We start from the raw sequence: 23997 nt of genomic DNA, 5'->3' as shown, positions 1-23997 counted from the left end.
ACCGTATAAAATCGTATAGTTAAGATTCTAGATCTATAACTTCTTTATTTATGAAACAAATTAATTTGTCAAATACCTTAGCAACGAACATAAAATTTCCGCGCCGTTTTTCTAATTAAGAAATATACGCGTAGATTAAATAGCTTTCCCTATATCAGTCTTTTACATCGATTTTATGATTTTGACGTGATAAACGTATTTGAAATGTTCTTTTACTAAAATACTTTGAGAATTTTCCCTACATTTCCCCTTTTTCGAGATCTTGTCCAACCGCTATTTCGAATTACAATAAAAATTCCACGTGACATAATTCCATTACGTAACAAATTTATTCTCGTACAAAATGTCTATCGATTTCAGCCAAATATTTATCACAGTTCGCCAATTGGATTGCAATGACACGCGATAACTATGTTCGCTAGCACGATAGGACGTCAGTAACTTCTAATTGCATTTGTAGAGTTTTCAAAATTTTTCATATAGAAAACATAAAACGTAAATAACATACCGAATACAGGTGTCATACATATCCATACACAGCAGCGCTGCAATAAATATTTTCCATAATTTAGTTCACCAATATTACTTCCATCATTCAGACAAACTCGCCGGTTCATTTCAATTATCCTCCATTCAATTCCTTTCTTTCTTTTTTTCACTCGAACGACACTTCATCGCTCTGCGTGTATACAAAATAAAAGGTGTGCTTTTCAGAGAATTGTTTTTTTTAAACATCGGTGTCGTCGCGTCTATCATTTGAAAAGGAAATATTCGTGTCGGATTTTTACGACGTCAATCAACCGGCAAAAACGACGCCAACTTGACGTTTACTGCGACAATCGCCACGTCGCGTCGCGCTGCGAGACGTGAATTGCGTTTAATAGATATTCATATCGACAAGGGAAAGGATCGATGGACGTCGAATGATTTTATAGGCAATCCAGTACTGTGACGAAAGCGGACAGCCAATTTCGCGAGCGTGAAAAGTATCCGCCGATTGTCGAGCACCTTTTATTCAATCTTTTATCCGACCCTCTTTCCGCGAGTTTAAGCAATTCAGGCGATAGCAAGCATCGTCGTTTTTGAATTTTAAATCTTTCTCTTTTATGTCGGGTAACGTAGAGCACTCGAACGCTTGCTCGATAATACTTGAGATCGTTGATAGAAAATCAGTATATCGGTCGTTGAAGTTTCAAGCTATTCGATATTTTCAGATCAACCGATTTACGAACTCGAGATTATAAACCGAATGTGAATTTTACATATATCATCGAGCAAAAGTTTGTAGTCGCTACGCGTCCCATAAAATCAAACAATTTTTAATCATGCAACGCTCTTCCGCTTATTCTCCATCCAATTATATTTTTTCTGGCAATAAAAAGTATCTTCGGTTACAACTAAATAAAAAGATTATTACCGATATGTATATTCTCGCTTCAATTTTACGTTAAACATCTTCCTGAAACATAAAAATTCAAGGATCGTAGCAGAGTCACGAGCCAATTCGGAATTTCGCTAGCTCGGAAAACTCGTTTGAAATTAGAATTCTGACGAACAAACGTATCGCTCTACTACCTTTCCTTTTTCAACCGCGAAAGAATGACGATCGTGGAATGAATAACGAATAACGGGTCAAGCTCGTTCTCGCAAATCTTCCCTTAGAAACGATCGTATTTACAGATCGGTAGGGCAACGCGCTACGCCGACGTAGCGAAACGATTGACATTGCGACGTTTCCCTCTTGTAGCACTCAATCGCGCGAAATGGAGCGAGCCAGGCGAACGAGAAACGAGCGAGTTGCAGCGCGTAATGTAAAGACCAGCAGGCGTCCCGGGCGAAAAACTTTTCTCGTTATCCATCCATCCAACGGGACTGGCCAGGCTAAAAACGCTCGGTAAATTACGGGTCCGCAGTTCAGCCGGAACGACCGCGCGCTCCCTCGTTTCCGTTCCGCGCGGAATCGCGCAAGATTTGACACCGTTCTCGTTGATTCTTTTTGCTCGAAACCGCCCTAACCTTCTGACGGCTATCGTTGGTTTTGCACAGTGAATTTCAGATATGAAGAACAAGAATTTTCTACGTGTCTTCGACAAATAGCTTGGTAAGCTTTTTTTTCTTTTTAGATGTAAACCAAAGAATATGATCGTAAGGAATGCGAATAATACGTGACAGTTTAGAATAGAAAGCTCTGGATTTTCGTATCATGCCAAACAGTGTTTTCGTATTATGATGTTGTTTTACGATAAATACGATGGATTTTCTTTGAAAATTTAGTATTATTGATCATGGTAGTTAAAAATTCTGTTTATCAATTCCTTTCAGAAGCTTTTTAAAAGCACTCGTATTAAGTATTAATATTGAACATCCCGTAGACATTTATAGTGTGAAATATTGGAATATCAAAAATTTATACACCGGAAAGATCCTACTAAAATGTTGAAATTTTCCTTTTAAACCCATTTTTGGATCGATTATTAAATTTTTACGTATATATCGCCCAAAATAGTAAACAATTCTCTTTGATATCTCAACCGTGTACATAATTTTCTCGGTTGAAAAATTAAACGCCCAAGCGCAAACACAAGGAACGAACGTTTCACTTGTCTAAAGTAGTTGAAAGCAGGACGAAGGATATGCGTGCTAAAACTGACCGTACATTCAAGTTAAATAACACGTTCTGCTATTTAACGAGTCCCTCTTCATACTCTGAAGACTCTATTATAGCTCGTTGACTATTTTTCTTTCCTCGTCAGTTAACCCTCTTTTAAATACGCTCTTCTCTTTTACCCGATCTATTACGGGACGAAGCAATTTTTTTGCCAGTCAGTCCTGGCCAGCAGGAATTGTTCGAATTCCACTTGGCGGGGTTGAAACTTTTCCATGCGCCACCGCGATAATGAGAATTACGATCACGTCTGCACGCGGATGGTTTCGAGGCAAAATTGCCGCCTGCGAAAAGGAATTATAATTATTCGCCGATTAAGCAGTCGCCTCACGTATACACCGGATTGCGTATCTCTCTTTCCTACGACGCTCGAGAGGACGAAGAGTGTAATAAGTGTGTTGTCTGGATCTTGATTCGGCTACACTATACAAACTTAAGATACGTACCGTTGTCCTAAATTCGATGTGTAGCGGACAAGTAAATTCTGTAGGTCGAAAAGAAAATCAAGAACAACAAAATTACTTTGCAGATAGCACTTTCGACAAAATCAAGTTTAAAAACTTGTCACGTATAGATGAATTTGCATAATCGCAACTAGAGAGGACAGATAATCGATAGGAGATTATTCTAATACGACCCCACTGAATATCCAGGTTTATTAACTTAATGGATAATTAACTGTTGAAGTACTTTTTTGATCTCTGCCAAGTACGTACTTGCATCTATAATACTATATAGCTTGTAGTTTCAATATGCCGTTATAGTCTCATAACAATGCCAATGAAATTTCAAAATATTTCGTATAACGCGATATATTCGTAAAAGGTATTTTCAAGTACGTAGTCGAATTTTTCGGTGAACCTTTGTATACGTACCTGTGTATATTCACAAAATATAATACTTAAAATTATTGGGTTGACAACTAAGCGATTGTGGATATTGTCATTATCACCTAACATTTCATAACAGTCTAAAGTAGCTGAAAGAAGGGCTAAGGACATGCGTACTAAAATTGACCGTATATTCAAGCTAAATAGCACGTTCTACTATTGGATTGCGGATTTTGTCATTACCATCTAATGGCAAAATCCGCAATCACTTAGTTGCCAACCCAATATATCATATATATATATATATATATATTAGAGAATAAGCTTGATACATATACCAACCACTCCGGCTCTCTCGAAATACACAATTCATAAATAAAAACGAACTCTTATCAACCGTTCAATAAATTCACACTTTCTTATACGTTTTATAATACCATGCTTCGTAATTCAGGATAAAAATTGTTCATAATTTCATGGCGAAGTACGCTTTTCGTTACTATCGATCGTATTACGTTAATCACGGGGTAATTACGGAGTTACGTTAGCCCGTCGCTCAAACAGTCTAATATGTGCACGGTGCATATGCCGCAGTCTGACAATAATAATGGTCGGCCGGTAATACCAACATAATTACGGAACGATGACATTACGTTAGCTACCCGGAACGATGGACATCGTATACACGTTGAACGTTGCTTGCCAGTAACTATGACCTACTAATAAAATATTTAACAGTTTACATGTCAATTGCCGATGACACGCGGTACAGTCGAGGCAGCTGTCGCATCGCTGAGATTTTATGGATGATAAACTAACTTGCAAGTGGAAATGAAAATGTCTCGTCGAATTTTCCGTAGCGACGCGTTCGCAACTCGTGGCCACTTCGCGTGGACTTTTATGGTTCAGTGGAAAATTTGCATCGTACCGAGAATGACGATGCTATCGTGGATGAGTTAGGAAAGGATTTACGTCTTTTAAGAAATTTAAGAGCGAAGTTATCGATGATCATTAATAAAGGAAAGGACAATTAAGAGGTACGAAAGATCGGTACCAATAGATTGTTAGAAGAGTTTTTAAAGTTTAGGAATCGTAAATTGAACGTTAAGACGAGAGTAAAAGAAGAAAAACAGGGTAGATTTTTTAAAGGATTTTGTTTTAAATTAGGGAATTAAAATGTTTGGAAATGATGATATTGAAAGATCGTTGAAATAAGAACGAATTTTTAGAGTTGGAAGATTATAAGCTTAATTAAAATAATAAAAAGTTGGGAGAACGGTCAGAAAGAAAGAAAAGTAAATTTTTAAGGGATCTCACGTTAAGGTCACCTAACGCTACTTACCGTTTCCTTAACGCAAAATCATTCTGCTCCTCCCAAGGTATTCGAGCTTTTTTCTAACCGTCTCCAATTTCCATTAGACTCACGAAGTTCGACTTTCCCTCCCCAACGAATTAAATTTACGAGAATTCGAGGGTAATACGGCCGGAACCATATCTCGAGGAACAGTGTAATTTCACAGGATACGAGCCGTGTGTACGAGATCTTTCTTTCTTTCATGAGGGCATTAGCGGAAAATTGCTCGGCTCGAAGCAGGGCAGCATAAGTACAACTTCTCCATAAACTAAGAAAGCACTGTCTCGGATTTTCTAGTCGATCTATTTATCACCGTGGCCCAGATCTGCTCTTTAATTCTTAAGCACGGCCGTTCGACGCGTTTGTGCGTCTATGAACGCATTACGCAGTCCAAGTTGCACCAAGCGAGCGCTATTTTTTTTTTTTTTTTTTACTCTCGCGCTTTAATACGAGCTTTCAGCGTTATTCTTCTCTTGCTTTTCCCTCTTCTTTTTTTTTCTTTTTTACTATTTTTTTCCCTCTCGAGGACAATGAAATATTTTTGTCCGGAGCACAACAGCGCGTAAATATTTGTGGTTTTCTGCGGACTCGCGAGATATTGGCGCGAAAATATATTTCGAAAATTATTTTAATGTCGTTGGGACTCGAGTGCGACGACACCTCTTTTTACTGGGAAATTGCCGTGGAAATATGCATTTTTTCAAATTGACGTAATAAAGAGGCTGTCCATTGCGATTGTTTGGACGTTTTAGAAAGATAGTTCACGCGTTGTTGTATGGTCGTTTCGAGGGGATTTTTCACGGGTCTCTCTCGTCTCGTGACCACAAAATGGAATTTTTTCATTCAACACCGCGTGAGTTGGCGTCAATTTTTGCTCGCAACGGTTTTCAAAAATTATACTCGGGTTAAAAAGTACAGAAGGAAGCGCTTTTATATCACATGTAAGGGCTATCCGAATGAAAGCAAACTCGTATCACTAACAGTGTTTCAGCTTTTCGTGCCACCGCGAGCGTATAATTTATTTTACCCTATATACATACAAGTCCCTTTAATTTTCTGATCTTTATGAAATTTTAGTATAAAACGTATTCGAAATTTTAATTACGCGCCGAATTTATAAAAGTTTCCAGTAATTATATTTAACATTACTGCTCGCTCGTTCGTTTTTCTATTTAATTTTCAATTTCGTTTGACAATGAGTGCGTTTTAATAAACGTTTCTATAAAATTACAATAATTTATTTTTATAATAGATTGTAGAAAATATAAGAATAATAAACAAATAACAAGAGAACGAAATAAATTGAAATGCGTTAAACGAGAAAATAGTGCAACAATATTGTAACAGTGATATAGGTCCATCTACGATCAGACGTATCACTAGTAGAGTAAGTGATACAAATATCGTTCGAAAGCGTCTTATTTTTCGCGCGTTCGTCGAATATTTTAATCGACCATTTCTACGACACATTCTTCCGCGTTTCATACGTTTCAAGTGTCGCAGCGATGGTAAACCAGAACACGAAGCACACATCGACATCCGACTCGTTACAAACTTCAAAATCAACGCATCGAGCGCTCGATTTTCCTGGAATCAAAGTCCCGCAGCAAACCGAAATGAAAGCGAAAAAAGGACCAGAAAGAGCACAGGCAGAGCCAAGATAAAAGAATAAACAGAGAGGGATGATAATTGCGTGGGTGTACCAACAGAAATCAATCGCGCGACGACGAGGGAAATCAATGACCCCGCGGGAATAAATAACGCATCAACAACGTTGCTTCATAGACGTTTTCACCAACATGAACGCTGATTGTCGACGCTGCAACGCCAGGTGAAGGTCGTTAATTTTTTACGGACTCGAAAACACAAGCGCGAACGAGGTCGAATCGAATCGTCAGGGCGCTTCTTTTTTTTTTCATTTAAATATTTTCTCCACCCTCGTCGATTTTTCCCCGCGATCGAACATTCGCTCCCATTACAATTATCTTTTTCTCTCTTCTTTGCGCGTTTTCTTTTCTTCGTTTTTTTAAATAAAATCCCGAACCGAACTCAATCGGAGCCCGTGGTTTTAAAATTAACGCAAAGTCGTCAGTTTCTGAGCATTGGTATGCGTGGTATATTTTTGGTCATTCAGCTCTCGTTGTTTCCGAGCGTCATGGAGAAGCGTTATTTTTTGATGGACCTGTTTGATTACCGGGCTTACGGAATTTCCGCACACGAATATTTCCACAATCGGAAAAACCAGAGGGAATAATGGCGAGGAAAGAACAGAGGCAGTGGATGAATAGAAGCGGAAGATAAAAGAGAAACGACAAAGGATAAAAGTGGAATAAAGAAACAAGGAAAGAAAGGGAGAAAATTAAGACGATAAAGAAAGAAAGCATTTGATTCGTTTGAACTTAATTCATTTTTGCGCGTCAAATTGACAATGGTGAAAAATCCAAGCATTGAAATGTCCTACTTACGTAGAAAATGGAAAGTGGGCAGGGATGGTGCAAAAATAATTTTAATTTTAATTTATCTTATTCTTTCATTTTTCATTTTTTCGTACTATAATATATTAGATTCTTATCAATATCAGTTCCATGGCACTGAGATTATAAATCCTCGATAAAAACTTATCTTCCATTATAAAATTCCTTTCGACAGCGTTCAAGATAGAAAATGCCATAATTATAGAGGGCTGGAGGGTAGAAACAAGGCCGAGGGGCAAGAATTTTTTTCACGTCTTTCCAACATTGTCAGCTTGCTCTCTTTATCATTCTCCGGGTAACATCGCGAATCCTCCAGTTAATGGGAATTCGTGATTTTGAACTCGATGCGGCTCCATCGTCCTTCTCAATAGGGGTGGAAAAGAAGAGGCGAAAGTTCACCTCTCACGGCCACCAACCGGAGGTGCAATTAACGTCGACGCGCACCAAACGAGATTTATTAGCCCTTCTGGTATAATTGCTTCCAAGAATGTCAATGTTTTCTCCATCCATTTTCTCTTCTTCTTCTTTTTTCTTTCTCTTCCATTCTCCTTCTGTCTGTCTCTCTCTCTCTCTCTCTCTCTCCCTCTCTCTGCGCAATTATATCTAGCGAAAGCAATTATCGAGTTTCGTTAACGGCCACACGCAAACGTCTCGCGAATTTATACCGTTCTCTGAAGCGATTGATTGGAAATAAAAATGTTTGTACCTCAACGTTGTATCCACAGTTTCATGTATCCACGATAAATATACATGGGCGTTTAGAAACATGTGCAGAGTGTGGAAAAAGCGGTGGAAATAGCATTGAATATGCACATACGTATGCGAGTACAATAGCTCGCAAAAGTACTCGAACACTCGCCGTAGAAAATTTTTATGAATTGCATGTGTCATTTTAATTTCAACTTCGATACGGCATTGTAATTATATCGGTCGAAGCGAAGCAAAAGTCACGGTACATAGCGCGGAGAAAAGCTTAGTAGTCTAATGGTAAAATAGAGCGTCAAAGTTTAAAAACGTATTCAATAATTAACGAATCTTTAAATTACTATTAATTACTGAATTAACAAATCTTTTCTACGATAATTCTTGTCTTTTTTTCGTCAAATTTCTGTCTTCCTAAAAGAAAATTTCGGTTGTTCGAAAGGAGAGACAGAAGTCGATCGTTCGATGAGAGAAACTGCGATGCTCGTGGATTGCCGGGAATCCAGCAGATCTTCTCGTCAAGCAGAGATAATCGAAACGCAGGGGGTAATTAGGTAATTAGTTTTCGGAACAGGAACATCCGAGCCACGTTTATGTACATAAAATAGAGGATTTACATCTAACTGTGTGTTCCCGGGCAGAGATATTACCGCCAGAGATCTCGCTATCTGGTCTGCGCACACCGAATTCAAGTAACGAGGTACTTTTGTGGTTATTAGAGTCTGTCGAAATTCATATAGCTAATCGAAAATCCCATCTATCGGCGAATGTGATTTCAGGATCGTATCTATGAATTATTGGAAACTTATATATACAGCGGCGAATAAAAGACAGTTTAAAATTATCGCTACTTTTCTCTACGAGTTTTACTAACTTTTCTACTAGACATTTTTTACTATTTTCATAAGATATCTACAAAAATCTATTTTCAAATACTTTTTTCGATTACAGTCGTTTCGTGTGTGAAGTTGATAAAATCATCCAAGCTTTCATTCCTTTGATATATATTTTTTTGGCAATACATAGTATCTCGTGTATCTGTCGCAGGATTTGAACAGCAGGCACTTAGATCCCGTAGAAGTGTTCCGGGGTATACCGTACGCGGCACCTCCCGTAGGAGATTTACGTTTTCGACCACCGATATCGCCGATCCCCTGGGACGGCATCAAACTGGCGGATTCCTTCGGCGCGGTTTGCCCCCAGCACTTTCCGGACATCAGCAATGACACAGCTGCTTTGTTGCAAATGCCTCTAGGCAGATACCAACAGCTGAAACGTTTGTACATGTTCCTGACCAACCAGAGCGAGGACTGCCTGTTTTTGAACCTGTACATACCCGGCAGTGGTAAGTAGAAGAAAACTCTGTGTTACGTTTCTCCTTTCCTTTCTTCTTGTTTTTACTTGTGTAACAAGCCTGCTTTAATCATTTTTATATTTTATTGCTTTCTAGATGTTGAGAATAAAATGTCAACATCTAGAATATACAGCGGAGCCAGTGCTTTTGCAACTAATCGTGAAACGCATTGTTTGAATAACCGAATAACTTTACTTTTATATGGAAAAAGGACAATTCACGTTTTTATCACTGTTGAAAATAAATCACAGGAAAGCGGATTATTACATTGGAACACAAAAATTGTCTCTTTTTCATAAGTAACATTCTGGAACTCCTCTTTTCATTTTTCCTCTCCTTTCTCTCTGTTTCTCTCTTTTTTTTTTTTGGTTCATTGCGTAATTAACAAACTTATATTCAACATTCGCGGAAAAACGCCAGGCAAACGTCACGAGTTGCTGACATAACGTTAATGAGGGAGAATAAAAGGAAAGACGAGGGAATATGTGTCGCGCATTAAGTATCTAATTAAACGCGCGAATCTCGCCTTTATATTCGCAAGATTCAAGGTGTAATGCTCGCAATTAATTAGCACGCGTTAATAACACACGGCCAGGAAATTTCAAGCCTGCCACCTATCGTCTGTTTATGGAATAATACGATATTACGAAACAAGTTACTTCCTCGAGTAATTAGTTCCCAAGTAATTACGACCTTTATGCCTGGTATTGTCGCGAAAGTAAAAGCCGCCTCGTATATCATTCGATGAACGTCGTAGTCGAATTTACGAGGGCAAATTCACGTCGGTCGAATTTACGTCAACGTTGAAAATTCATTGCAATCTATTAGTTTTTTAATAAATTTCTATCGACAAATACTTGGATATATGGCGAAAAATTATTTCCATATGGTCAGCAAATATTTTTTAATTAATTATTGCGTACGGTTTTTATACAAGCTTCTCCTAATCTCCAAAGAGTTTGCACTTGCTTATGTTTAGACGTATTTCTGAACGAATGACTACTCCTCTTGTTCCGCATCTATAAATTACTCGATGGGAAGAAAAAAAGAGAAATAACGTGTGAACACGGAGGACGAAATTGCACGATGAAAAGTTGAGATTGGAATTAAAAGTTTGCCCTTCGTGGTCTTCCCCGGGAATTTGATGGCAGGGAAATACGCATTTGTTATGTAATAACGTGTTTCAACATGGGATGAAGTAGATTGCAAATGAAGTAATGACAAACAAGAGAAAGGTATAAAGAAGAGAAAATAAGAATTAGTAACAAGATACAATGGAAATATTCGAAATTACACGAACACTTTTTTTTTTTTTACATGAAATGCAATTTCTATGCAAACACGCGTATAACGTATGACCCTCGTTGGAATTACACGCCGTAAATAGATATAGAGTAACGGTATATCTTAGTCGTGGCCAATTCTGGTCTTGATCAACCACACATTACCACGCCAGGTCTTCTCTCCATTTGGAAAAAAATCCGGTTCACGATAACGAGCGAAATACTCGTTTTATTTTCCCTCTGTTTCACCACACAAACCGTGTATCATCCCAATCAACGATTTAGCCGAATTTTTTCCACCGGTGTCTCTCCCTTGTACACGATGAAACACAAGCTGGGGCGGAAAGGGGGATGGTTGTTACGTAATCGAGGAAATCGCGAGGGAGCTTCACCGTTGTTGTTTCGCCGTTTTCGATCAGGCGAGCCGCTGCCAATTAAATCGGTCGAGCGGATTGTAACGCGATAGAGAAATTGAATTTTCGACGAAACCAATAAAACCGTCGTCGCCCGCTAATCGCTTCGCGTCCGTTTCCGCTATAGCAACCGGTTAAAGAGCGATTTGGCCGTGATTGGAGCGCGATTAACGATACCTGGCCAACGTGATATTACGGTGACAAGTAAACGGATAACAGGCGGAATTAATCGCGCAGAAAATCGATTTCGATCGACCATTGAATCTCTTCTAGTGTTCTAAAAATTCCTGAAAGAAAGAAATGGGAATACAGTTGATTTATATTTTTCGCGCGAAACAGAGTGGAATTTTCGTATTGGATTTTTTTTTTTTATGGCGTGATAATGATTTTTAAGTTTGAAAGTATATACGATGCTTTAGCTTAGTTTACCTGAAAGTTTTATTTTACATACTCGTCAGAGTTCATTTTATGATGTACTTGATGGTAGTTTTTATGATACGGTTTGCGGTTATGGGAGGAATTTATTATGTGCATAAACTTCGTACAGGTTCCTGTAAGCGTGAACAAATCGATATACCTATGTACACGGGGATAATGTAATATTTGAATTTGTCATAAATTTCTCTTTATTTATTATGACAAAACAAATTTTGTTTATTGGGTATCGAAAATTATCGTAGTACTCTAAATCAAATGGACGAAATAATTCTTGGCATAAAGTAAAAATGTTTGGTTGTTTCGAGGAAGAAAACTATTCTTTCCTGTGGTACTTTGATTTCTTTGCAAAAAGAGAATGAGGTGAAACTCGAATAAAAGCGTATAATCTAGAATAGGCGAATATGAATAATATTTCTTAATACTGAAAATGTGTTAAAGGATACATGCAAAATGTAACGTAATAAAATTATATTTTCCAAGTTAATAAACACAAGCTCTACGCGTGGAGAAATGCAGAAGTTATTGCAACGTAACTCACCATTACTAGGGGTAACAAGCCGTGCACTTGGAGCAAACTGACACCACGCTGTTCCGGACGTAAAACCACCCCTTGCGTCTAATGAATTTAAATCCAGCCAATTCAACCTGTTCGTCGTTCTTCCCCGGTCTGAGAGTTTCCCTTATGAAATCGCCCAACGATCTCTTATCATTTAATTACGCGTTGTTTCACGGTAGAAGGACACTTTTGGAGGTGGCGTTAATGATGAACGACGTGTTTTCGAAATATATGGGCTACGTGAATGCAGGCTGGATTATTACCATGGTAATAAATCATTGTAAGATCGATTGATCTCGATAACGAGGTAATGGCTTGAGTTGTCAAGGTAAATCGAATGTTACGTTACGTATTAAAGATCTGACTCGCGCATCTCTTCGACGAATCAGCTTGTAATTCGTTAATTAAATTGATATCGTTAAATGGAAATATTATACCGCTTCGTTAAAAATATTTCTTCAAAATATATTAATATAGGCAGGGAGATATCGAGATTCTATGAAATACTATTAGAACGGATTACAATATTTGAATAATAATCCACATATAATCGCGATATTAATAATAGTAGATTTCAGAACTGAAATTATGAAATTCCGTAGGGTCACGAGGACTAGAAGCACCATACGCTGTGATGGTGTACGTTCACGGTGAAAGTTTCGAATGGGGAACGGGAAACATCTACGATGGGTCCGTTTTGGCAAGCGCTGGACACGTCATAGTAATCACCCTTAATTATCGTCTTGGAATCTTAGGTACGTATAATTTTTATGCATACAACGAGAATTATAATTTTTAACCAACGAATAAATCGCTTCTTTCCACAGTGATATTATTATAACGATGATAAATAGCCAAGACAATATTTTTCAGATTCACATACGTGTACACGTAATATCAAAATTACGCAACGACAACATATAGACGCATTCAAGTTGCAGGCTTTGCCATTATTTTCCTTAATCGATCGCACATAAAATCCGAAGAAAAAAGCACGTGTATTCACGTAACACCATTTTTATTCGCGAAAACTGAAAACGTAAAACGAAAGTAAAAAACTGTAAGTTCTCATGAATAATGCAGGGTAAATAAGAAAACACAAATAAAGCAGGAACACCGAATAAATAATTCATCCAACTCGGATGAATTCTTATTCCCCAAAAGCTTGCTCATTATTCATTTGCCGCGTTAAACTCTGTCCAAACGAAACGTACACACGTGCACGGCTCTATGGCAGAAACACAAACGACACGGTCGCATTATTTAACGTTATAATTGCGCGCGTCCAACGGTCGTATAAATCCATCCGATAGCGGATTAATATTTTACGGTTCCTTTAGTATATTCAATTACGGTATCCGTGAATGTAGAAACAAACTGTTCCCTATGGTATCCGTTTTCCTGTAATCGAACGGCACTCAGATATCCGGCATAACTTTGTCGTGGAATTAAGCACGATGGAAAAAAGATAGATCTCATTTGCGATATAAATGGTATTTTAATTGTATATCATTTTATAACATGAAACCGAATAACGATAAATTGAGATAACGATAGAAACAGTAAATAAGAAAAGATTTATTTTTAATATATGAAATTGACCAGATTGTTATTATAATATCGAATATAGATTCTTTATCGTCTAACGTTTCAAATTAGTCGATAAGTTCCTAATGATTCTTCGGATACACATAAATTTCGTAAATGTATTGATATCTATGAATAAATAATAAGAGACTCGAAGAATATTCGAAGATAGAAATGAGAGTAAATTTTTACTCAAATGGAAAAGAAAATTAACATAATATTGTACATATTTCTTTGATAAATAAATAAGGTAGAGTCAAGTATGGTTGGAAATGCTCCAGGTTTCTTGAGGACTCGTCCGTATCCAGACAGAACGCCAGGATCTGGTGGAAATCTGGCCTTGAAGGATATCGCTATGGGACTACGCTGGGTACGTGAAAATATCGCTGCCTTTGGAGGCGATCCGACAAAAATCACGTTGATTGGACACGATACTGGAGCTGCGCTGGTGAACCTTCTTCTACTTGCTCCTTATGGCAAGGGTGAGCGAATTGAATTTTATTCCGTGCAATACTGTGCAGCAAGATAAAATGACGCACGAACGCGTTATTTCTAAAGAAACGCCTCGTCTTTCTTCTCCTCTGTCCTACACGTTATAAAACACGCGAACGCGACGTCAAAAATTAAACTTTCTGCCTCGCATTAGAGAGAAACTGCAACAGTTGAGAGTTAGACTTAATCTTTGATATATTCCTGAACATCTTTCATATAATATTTCTTCATAATTCTTGATAAAATAGGACATTTGTCTCGCTCGTTTAACCCTCTCACGATCCTCCAACTTTTCTATTTCAATCTTGCTCTCATTCTGGTAAACAAACAAGATTTGCAATGTTTCAGGGAAATGTCTAACATGTACAATCGAAACAAGAAATCACGCGTATCGGTAAGAGTTTTTAAGAACTTGAGATACTTATTAACACGAGAAAACTTTGCAATTGGACTGAAAATGAAAGAACGCAGAAAGATTTAAAAAAGTACACAATTTTCTCTAATTCGTTTTTTCAGAGGAAGACTTTCTCTCCGATAAAATATTCATTTTTCTTCTGCTTTGTGTTACACATTACAGAATACACCAACACATTGATATAATCTGGAATTCCGATGAGCATTAAATGCTTGTTTTCCAAAAACTAAACACATTCGGCCGTGTCGAAGACAAATTGCGAGAGTCGGTGGGCCGACCACGATGACGAAGGACCGTACAATAACAAGCGGCATGGATGAAAATCGATTCGAAATAGAGCAGAAATATCGCGTGTCGGTCGCGATTAGGCGAGATCCTGGCTACCCGACACTCGATAGATTAATCGGCAAGAGATTAGTCTGGCAAACCCGACCGGATCGACGATCGAGATAGTACGACATCTCACGTGGGGTGGGAGCAGGGGACAAAGGGAAGAGGGATGAAAAAAATCGTGCGTATTGATCTCGCGTGGATAGTGACAAATTACGTGGCTTCGTTTTATTCCTCGAGAACCGAAAATGTATTTTTTATTGGACTCTCTCTGTAGTACAGATTGGACGTTCCACTTTTTGGCTTTAACTACTGGAATTTGGTTTTTCATAGTTGGCGGGATTTACCCGATGGGGTCGTGATATTACTGGTATTTTTTCATTCACTTTGCTTTGTGCGATTAGTGTACAGTTAAGAAGAGAAAATGGGTTTCAATGAAGAGAGATATTTCGTTTGACATTTTTGGAAAATGGTAAAACTGGTTCTGTCAGTCGATGAAATAGTTTGTTAATTGTTGGTTAAGTTATAGTAAAGAGTTAGACTACGTTCCTGAAGCTAATTCAATTTGTCTGCAGACTGATTTAATTTGGATTTCGATTATCGATGAAAGGTTTATCAAACTTTTACAATTTCTATGTTAAATATTATTTAGATAGAACAGTTGGTACTTATTATAATTAATTCACTGAGAATTGTCCGACGTTAAAGGATTTGAACAAAATGAGAACAGATAATCACAGAAACGTCGACGTGCTTCTAAGACAAATATACATGCACAGATGAAGTGCAGCGTAAATATTCGTAAAGTATAATATTGCTATAGAAACTCGAGCAACGCGTAGGAACATTAATTATACTTTGAAACTGCGCTGACCCACGAAATAAAGCACGCTTATTTATCAATGAATAATTAAGAGCACAGCACATGTGCTCCTGGTATTATTTTATTTTCTGTCTGGCAAGAACATTGACACTTCCTCTCGAAGTTCTCGTTGATATTAAGACGCACTAGAGATCGATTATTCCCCTTGTTCTATGTCGATGGAAAATAATCTATCATCCCACCCGTTTCTCTTTAATGATAGTTTGCGAAAATATTCTCTAACATAATGAAATACTAGAATGTGAATAACTGAAAACAGAATTTCAGTAACAATAATAAACCCAAAGAAAAGAAATATCAAAAAGAAAAGGATTCCAGAAATAAAATATAATAGCCAAAGGAATTCTGACAAAGAAGAAATACCGAAAACGCTGAAGCAGAAATACCGATAAAATAAAAGACCTCCGAGCAATAGTCACAGCACTAAGAAAAATACCAACGATAAAAGGATCGTGCGAAACTAATAAAAGATACCATTTTCGCAATTAATAACACGACGAGTTACGTTTAAAGACTTCTTAGGGAAAGAAGGATATCCAAAGCTCGAAGATTTCCTAAGAGACCGAGATATATGCGAGAGAAATCCGTGAAGAGCAGCATTAGCGTATTCAATAGCAGGTAAACCATCAGGCACTCGATACCGCATTAGTTTCAACTACAAGATCCACCCGAAAGGAACGACGAAATTTAAAACCGAAATGCACTCGGTGAATACCGTGGAGCTGTAGCACCGTAACAGGACTAAACCGTACGTACCACTACCGTGGCACTCGAGGATGCATTTTGTTACAAGTCGATATCCGAATCGGTTTTCGAGATACGAGGCACGAAAATCGGAGCACGTCGAGTGCACGGAGAGCGTTGAATGGTGGGCGAAATTTCGTGACCCACTTCTTTCCTTTGGAAATGCGTACGCGTCGCCCTTATAATAGTAGGGAAAAAAGCGCTGACTCGGCGGCTGTCACCGACCACTGCATACGTGCCAGGCTTGGGACAAGTCAGTAAGCGCGAGGGAGGACAGCCGTAAAGGAACAGCAAAAATGATGTTTCCTTCGACAATATCTTCGGGACAAGAAATCGTATCAATATGAAACGGAAAGCATTTTAAAAGGTACGGTTTGAAGTCTGCAGAAGGGGTTGCGAGAATAAAATATCTTTGCATCTTTGTTCGAAGGAGAATGCAGCAGTGGTTTTAATGGCTTCGATGGCTTCAAAAAATATCGTTAGGATTAGAGCGAAGAAATTTTTCTCCACAAAAGGAGATTTTCATAGCTCGGTGTATTTTTCTAGGTTACTCGAAGTATATCTATTTTCCTCTCAAATTCCAAGTCGAAAAGTGTTCAAGCGAAACTCTCGGTAATTATAAATAAATATTAAAAGTATTCGCATTCGTTGAGGGTTCGACGCTCCATAATTATGTACATCGCGGCTGGTTATGTAAATTACTATTTCTAAGGGGTACTGCTTAATATTATAACGAGTACTATACGAGTACCTTTGCGTATTACGTGCACTTTTACACCATTAAATTTTCCATATAAGCATAATGATCCAAAGTAATAACTCTAACAACCACATATGCTCGATACGACGATAACACTTCTCGGCAAGAACGAAATACAGAAGAATGGTAAATTCTCTTCGTTTTTGTTCGATATAAAGAAAGCCCTTGAAATCACGTATACAAAATACACGAAAAACGTCCGTAAGAAACGAATGTTTCGTAGCCTCGGCAACAGGCCGTAATTTCCTGCAACTTCCTCGAAATTCGCCAGTTGGAAATGGCGTGAACGGGAGCGAGGCAGAAGCATAAAAGTCGAGGCGCGCATCAGCTTGATTCCTCGATTTCCAGCATCACCATCGGCCGAGTGGATTTTTACCCGCGTTTCCACGACGCGTCGGAAGAGCCTCGTTGCCTCGTTTTATTCACAGGAAGTCGCTCGTTGCTGGCGTATCGAGGTCGAAAAAGCGAGCAAAGAAAGAAAGAGAAATAGGAACGGTGGTTGAAGAGTTGCCGTGTTGCAACCTTGGGCAACGAAGGAAAAGCTGTTTTCCTCCTTTTCCTGCCAGCTTCTGGAACGGAGACAGCGCGTTCCCGGAGCTGTAAAGGCCAGGCCGAAGATGTAAACTGTTTGGTAACATTTCCGGCGCAACCGGAACCCGGCTGGAAATGGCCGAGAAGCGGCATGGATCCTGTTCAGACAGCCGCAAGCATTCGAAGCAACTCTCTCTCGCGTCTGTCCTGTCTGTTTGTTTTATCCCGTTCCGACCGCCGTGGCGTCTGGTTCTCTGAACACGAGAACGCTTCATACAGTGCTAGGACTTGAAGCATCTCTCGCTTTGTTGCTCGGTATATAATGGCCGTTTGTATTGACGAAGGAATGCGCTTTTCAGCGGTTTCAAAGTATACGTGCAATTTGCATAACACGATCCTTTCGCAGCTTTTCTAACGCTAATACTATCAACACAATGGTGGTTAGAACGGTTGATTCGTAATTAAAAATTCGTCATAGCAATTTTATACATTCGCAACGGTTTATTTTGGAGAATTCAAACGATGTTTCACTTTAGAAGCTTATATCGTGTCGCATTCAAGTTGTACAATTTTAACGCCACTGCGATATCAAATATAACGATAATTTTTAAATAATCGCATTTGCACAATCGCGTAAACGCTTCATTCTCTGTATTCCTTCGATTATCGTTGATCTCGCAAAATACAGCATCGTAAACACTCCTGCAAGAAAATTTCTATCAGGGTTACATTCAAACGGAATTACTGGTCTAAAAACTTGAACCGCTGTACATGATATAACATGCTAAAATACCAATATCGTTTCTTTGAACAAAAATCAACCAGCAAAAACTCTTTTAAGATAAAAATACGTGTTAGTAAAATTCTCTTAGACTTACAACTTTTTTTAAATAGATACAATATTCTTCAAAGGTCTTACAAAAGTAACCAACCAATCCAAGTGGATTTCAGTCTCTTCTGGCCTCACTTTTCCACCATGCAAAGTCGTTTAAATCGTACGTTCACCTAATATTTCGCTGGTTTGTCACGAATTTCTCTGGTTGATCGCGTACTGTGTAGTCAGGTCGATTCGAAAGCAGAAGAACTGATGCAACTGGCGCGTATTGAGTCAGCCAATTGCCAGGAATCACGGTCCACTGCTCCCGTCATTACTCGCGAAACCAATCGTTCGTGCACGCGAAGTATAGGCGAGAAACAGCACTGGAATAGCGACGGACTAATCGATAAAAAAGAAAAACGAACGAAGGACTCGTGAGTAACTCTTAGCAGAGGCGATAGCCTTCCTTTAAAAACCAATCGATTTGGTAAAAAGAGAATCTCATATACTGCTTATCAAAGCTTTAAAACTGGCTAACAATAAGAACTTTTTACTCTCGTACACTACCGTCTATAAGTATTTGAACGTTTCAGTGAATCCGTATATGTAATATTACGCGAATTTTAGCAAAGTGTCGGTAAAACGTTTTATCAAACTAAATGTGAATCAATAATGAGAGTCAACGCTGGCTATCTTTTTATAGAATCGCCAGAGTATAAATCTAAATTATCTATCGAGAAGACAAAAGCATTTGGACCAGTGACCATAAAAAGTATCACGTTCCCGTTGTCTTGTCGAATTGCAAACATAAATTTTTAATCAAACGATCCAAGTCAATAGCTAAGTGAATAGCTAAGATATCCATCGTCATCAGTTTCAATCTGCGTCCTCTGCTCTCGTCCCAATTAACTTGATACGTTTGCGAACGCTCTACTCTCTCAAGATCTGCAATCGTATGCTCCACATCGCTCCGCTATCGTCGAGATTAATAAATCCCTTGTAAAATTCATCGATATTGTTAAAATCCTCCACTTCCATCCCATTTAATCGACAAAATTGCAAATCGTTTTATACAACACATACAATATGCATATGAAAGTTTTCTACGACAGGACTTGGAATACTTTCGCCAACTTAGCGAAATGATGTAATATAGCGGAACAAAATTTCATAAATTTTATCCCAATAACTTCTATTAAAGTAGAACGTATTAAAATCCGCGGTTATCCAACCAACTTCAAATTACTCCGTCGCAGTTTACGAAACCTCGTGTCTCCGCTGACGTACCAATCAGAAACGTTTTAACTCGAGGCTTAAATTACCCTATTTCGTATCTCGAGGGTAAAATCAGTTCTCCATCGGGAAAGGTTTAACGCATCTTTTAATCCACTTGAAAAACTAGCAGCGCCAACTCATAATGAACCCTTCTCGGTCCAATTAACAGCACGACACGAAGAGCTTGGCAATTTCGCCGGCAGGATCGAAAGTAAATCAAAGTTTGAGCACGATAGCAACGCAGTATCAGGTGGGTTTAATTTATCGCGGTTATTCGCGCTATATAATATTATACGCGGTTTTCCGAATCGGGAATTCCATCGTCGTCGGCATCTCTGCCTCGATTCTATTCGCGACAGCTTCGTTTCTTATCGTTTTCGTCCTCGACCTTATGAAACGGTGCATCTTGCATACAAATCGGCTGATTCGTGAAGATTTCAGAGTCTCCGGTGTTCGACACCTCGTACAGATTATTTCGACCGTTTTCTTCGGCCCGAAGATCGCGTACGATTTACGAACTTTGCGGCTCGCTCGAGATGCGAGTCATAAACGCGCGTTACAACTGCATTTTGCGATTATGTGTTCAGAAAATTTTTAGAGTCCTCGATCTTTAACTTTGGTAATTTCAGGATTATTTTGCCACAATTAATTGGTTACGTTTTATAAAATCGAAGTATGAAACGATGATATCGATCGTGAATGTCGGTTATCGGTTAATTAAACGTACAAAGTATTCGATTGCTCAAAAAATCTTGATGATAGAGTAAAAGAGCCTTAAAAACATCTATTTCCTTCTTTTTTCCTCCTATAAATCGATGATCGGTCGCAGAGAGAAAAGGGTAGTAGCGATATTCCGATAGGTTATCAAAGATTATTAATTAATTGAGGAACAGCAGCAGCCGATAATGGGGCAAGGTGTTCTTCGTTCGAGTTCCAACACTCTGAAATTAACGATTCGGTCTATTGTAATTCATGAACCGCCTTCCGCGTGCACCAATTGTAAAGTAAGAAGTTCCGATATTTAGGGGTGAAGCGTGATTGAAATAATCGCTGTGATCCGGTGTCTCCGAGTTGGCTATGCGCCACGGAATATCGAGGAAGTTTCGAATGCTCGGTATTTGAGAAGATTTTTGGAATAACACGCCGAAGAAAGTTTCGAGGAAGTTGGAATATTCGATAACCGAACGAGATTTCCAACAGTTTATGTACCGTAAGACGAATGGCAATGGAGACGAGTTAAATTGTTCGGCGAATATCGTCGAATACAATGCTAATTTGGTATTTATTCGCGTATTTAGATCAACTTCCTTTAGATCGCGATTATACCGATTTGAAAACGCTAAATACATCGATAAACATTGAATGTAAATGTCCTATGCTTTGACTCTTTATACTTCGAAATATCATTAATCGTCTTCGTAAAATTACAAATTTATCTAAACATCCGCAGTGTATACTTCTTTTTTCCATCTTCCAGTTTCCATCTTCTTCGAGGTACCATCTTCAAGTTTGACTATTTTATTTCTTTAGTGAGGTCAGTGGGGTGTTCTTTTTAGTCTTCTTTCTATAAGAGTTTTGCTCGCTTCAACAGCCAGCTGGTTTGGATGTGTTGCCCTTTTTTCCTTGTATTTTTCTGCGTACCTGCCGATTTCTTCTTTGACCGTTGGTATTTTTAAGTCTCTGCGTATATCCTCGTTTTTGACATATCATAGGGCGTTGACTATTGTTCTCAGTATCTTCGATCGTAGCGACTGTAGTTTATTTACGTGGCTCGTTGCTGCTGTCCCCTATAGCGGTATTCCGTACGTCCAAATTGGTTTTGTTATCGTTTTGTAGATTTTTAGTTTATTTTCTATGCCGAGTTTAGAGTTGCGACTAGTTAGCCAGTACATCTGTCTTCTTTTTATCCGTATTTTGTCCGTAATTGATTGTTTCCATGTAAGTTGTGTGTCTAAATGGAGTCCTAGGTATTTAACTTGCCTTGTTTGTGTTATGTGCGTGCCATTCAATTGGACATTTCGTGATTTCTGTTTTCTTAGTGTAAATGTAATATGGTTTCATTTACCGGGTTTGCTTTTATTTGTTTATCTTGTAGCAATTTTTCTATTTTTGTGCTCTTGTAGTAACGTGACTGCTGTTTCTGGATTAGTGTGCCTCACTAGTACAGCCATGTCGTCCGCGAATGTCAATAGTTTGCTGTTGGTAGTTGTTGGTACGTCGGCCGTGTGCAGTGTGTATAATATTGGTCCTAAGACGCTTCCTTGCGGTACTCCTGCCTTGATGTCTTTTACTTCACAATATACATCCTTTATTTTAGTGTATACGTGCAACTATAAAATAAAACACCAGTTATATGAAATCGTAGATCTACTTTGAAGATTCTCTCGGATTTCGCTCCAACGAACATCGTGAAGCTTTCGTCATGAATCAGATACAGACGGAATCGCAAGTTATAGGAAAACGCAGTTGTCTCGTGCAAGTATCGTCTGCCCGAAAATTATAGCGATAGTTGCGCAGCATTAGACAGAGAGCGAGCGGGATACAAAATTGTAAAAGGCAAATATTTGCGTTCGACGAGGCGGAGGATATTTACATTGGACACGTATTGCATCGTATTTCCCTTCGGCATAGCACCGGGATTAATCCGAATACGCTTCTCTCTGCAACATTTCCGCGTGAAGTACTCGATGCTTTAAAGGACGTTTGTTTGGATATTCCTCCGGCTTACGATCTTTACGAGGCGACCTCGTGAAGCCACACTAAAACGTAGCGTAACGATGCCGGACTGAAGCGAGCGAGGTTTTTTCAGCTGAATCTCCTTTTCTTCGTCCTATTTTTCTTTATTTCTTTTCTTCGTTTCTTCTTCCTTTCTTCGTTTAATTCTTTATCGAGAATTCGTTCGTATTCCTCTCCCCCCGCGAAGAGAATTTTCAATCGGATAAATTTAGTATAAAAGGTAGGAAAGAAAATGACGAACTAATAAACCGAAGGAAAACTACGGAGGAAGAAGAGCTGCTTGAAAATTCAGTATCGTGTTGCCGAAATTGTCTTTTCATTTCTTTCTTTACTTGAGCCATTTCTTCGTCCTTTTCAAAATTTTCGAAATATTGCAGACACATCGCTTGACTCGTCGATAATTGCGTTAAATGTTCAGAATTTTCCAGCGAGAAACGTTTGATAATATTCGCTCGATCGTTGTTATCGCGTTAGTTCGACGTTAGACACACTTTTCTATGTCGTATTTGTTGTTTCGCGTAATCAAAAACATATCTGTAATTTTTAATATTTTACAGTAAGTCGATACAAATTTGCTCTATCGTATTGAATCTGGGAGTTGTTTAAATGTCACATGGTTTACGATGTCTCGTATTGGATTATTAAAACGGATATAGAAACGTGAGGAACGGATACGAATATAGGTCGAACGAGTAGGTTCCAATTGCAATTAATTGTAACCTAAATAATGGGGACAATGGATATCTGTAAATTAAAATCGATACGTGTATTTGCGAATGGAGAACAGATAATTGTAGGCACGAAATTTGTTTTCGTATAGCAAAGCAATAACTGTATTGTACTGTAAATAAAAATAACTAAAATATTTTCTCGTTATACATATATACAGGGTGTGCCCGGGTTTAACAGCCAAGTTTCGTCGGTATATGTCAGGCTTTCTCAGCTCCCACCATCGTTCTACTAAAATAACAAATGATTTAAAAATGGTCTTCAAGATTTTTTCTTCTTTTTCTATTATTAGATTCAGAAACAGTCCATCGCTGATTTAACCGAACTTATGTAAAGAGGTCGTTTGGCCAGATCCTCTCAGCCTCGAATGTTCTTACGGCGCGTTGGTTTGACAGGTCACTGACGAGATTATTTTGGCGGTTCAAGTTGCGATCTCTATATCTCGTCGAATGATAGTCGATCACGTCCTTGACCAGACGTACTCGTAGATCGTTGCGTAGAGTCCGATCGAAGACATACCAGAGCCAGATCACCCAGCATATTTTGCGACCAAATAATATCTGTACTTACCGTTAGACTTACATCGCTGTGGTCCAAGCTTAAATCGTAATTGGCCTCAATTTGTGCGT

General features: G+C 38.5%; 1 protein-coding gene across 2 annotated transcripts in view; it reads left to right on the top strand.

Annotated features, from left to right (window-relative positions):
- The window catches only part of LOC117234031 (neuroligin-4, Y-linked-like), a 37285-nt gene that overhangs the window by 2763 nt on the left and 10525 nt on the right, over positions 1–23997 (top strand). For both annotated transcript variants that reach the window (XM_033494857.1, XM_033494856.1), the window contains 3 exons: positions 9073–9370; positions 12672–12824; positions 13938–14138. In XM_033494857.1, the coding sequence (XP_033350748.1) occupies positions 9073–9370; positions 12672–12824; positions 13938–14138 (652 nt within the window). The remainder of the gene's footprint in view (positions 1–9072; positions 9371–12671; positions 12825–13937; positions 14139–23997) is intronic.

The sequence above is a fragment of the Bombus vosnesenskii genome, unplaced genomic scaffold (genome assembly GCF_011952255.1).
Source record: "Bombus vosnesenskii isolate JDL3184/JDL3185 unplaced genomic scaffold, Bvos_JDL3184-5_v1.1 scf7180000013302, whole genome shotgun sequence".
NCBI lineage: Eukaryota > Metazoa > Arthropoda > Insecta > Hymenoptera > Apidae > Bombus > Bombus vosnesenskii.
The sequence above is the reverse complement of the archived record's forward strand: the minus strand, read 5'-3'. Positions and strand labels throughout refer to the sequence as shown.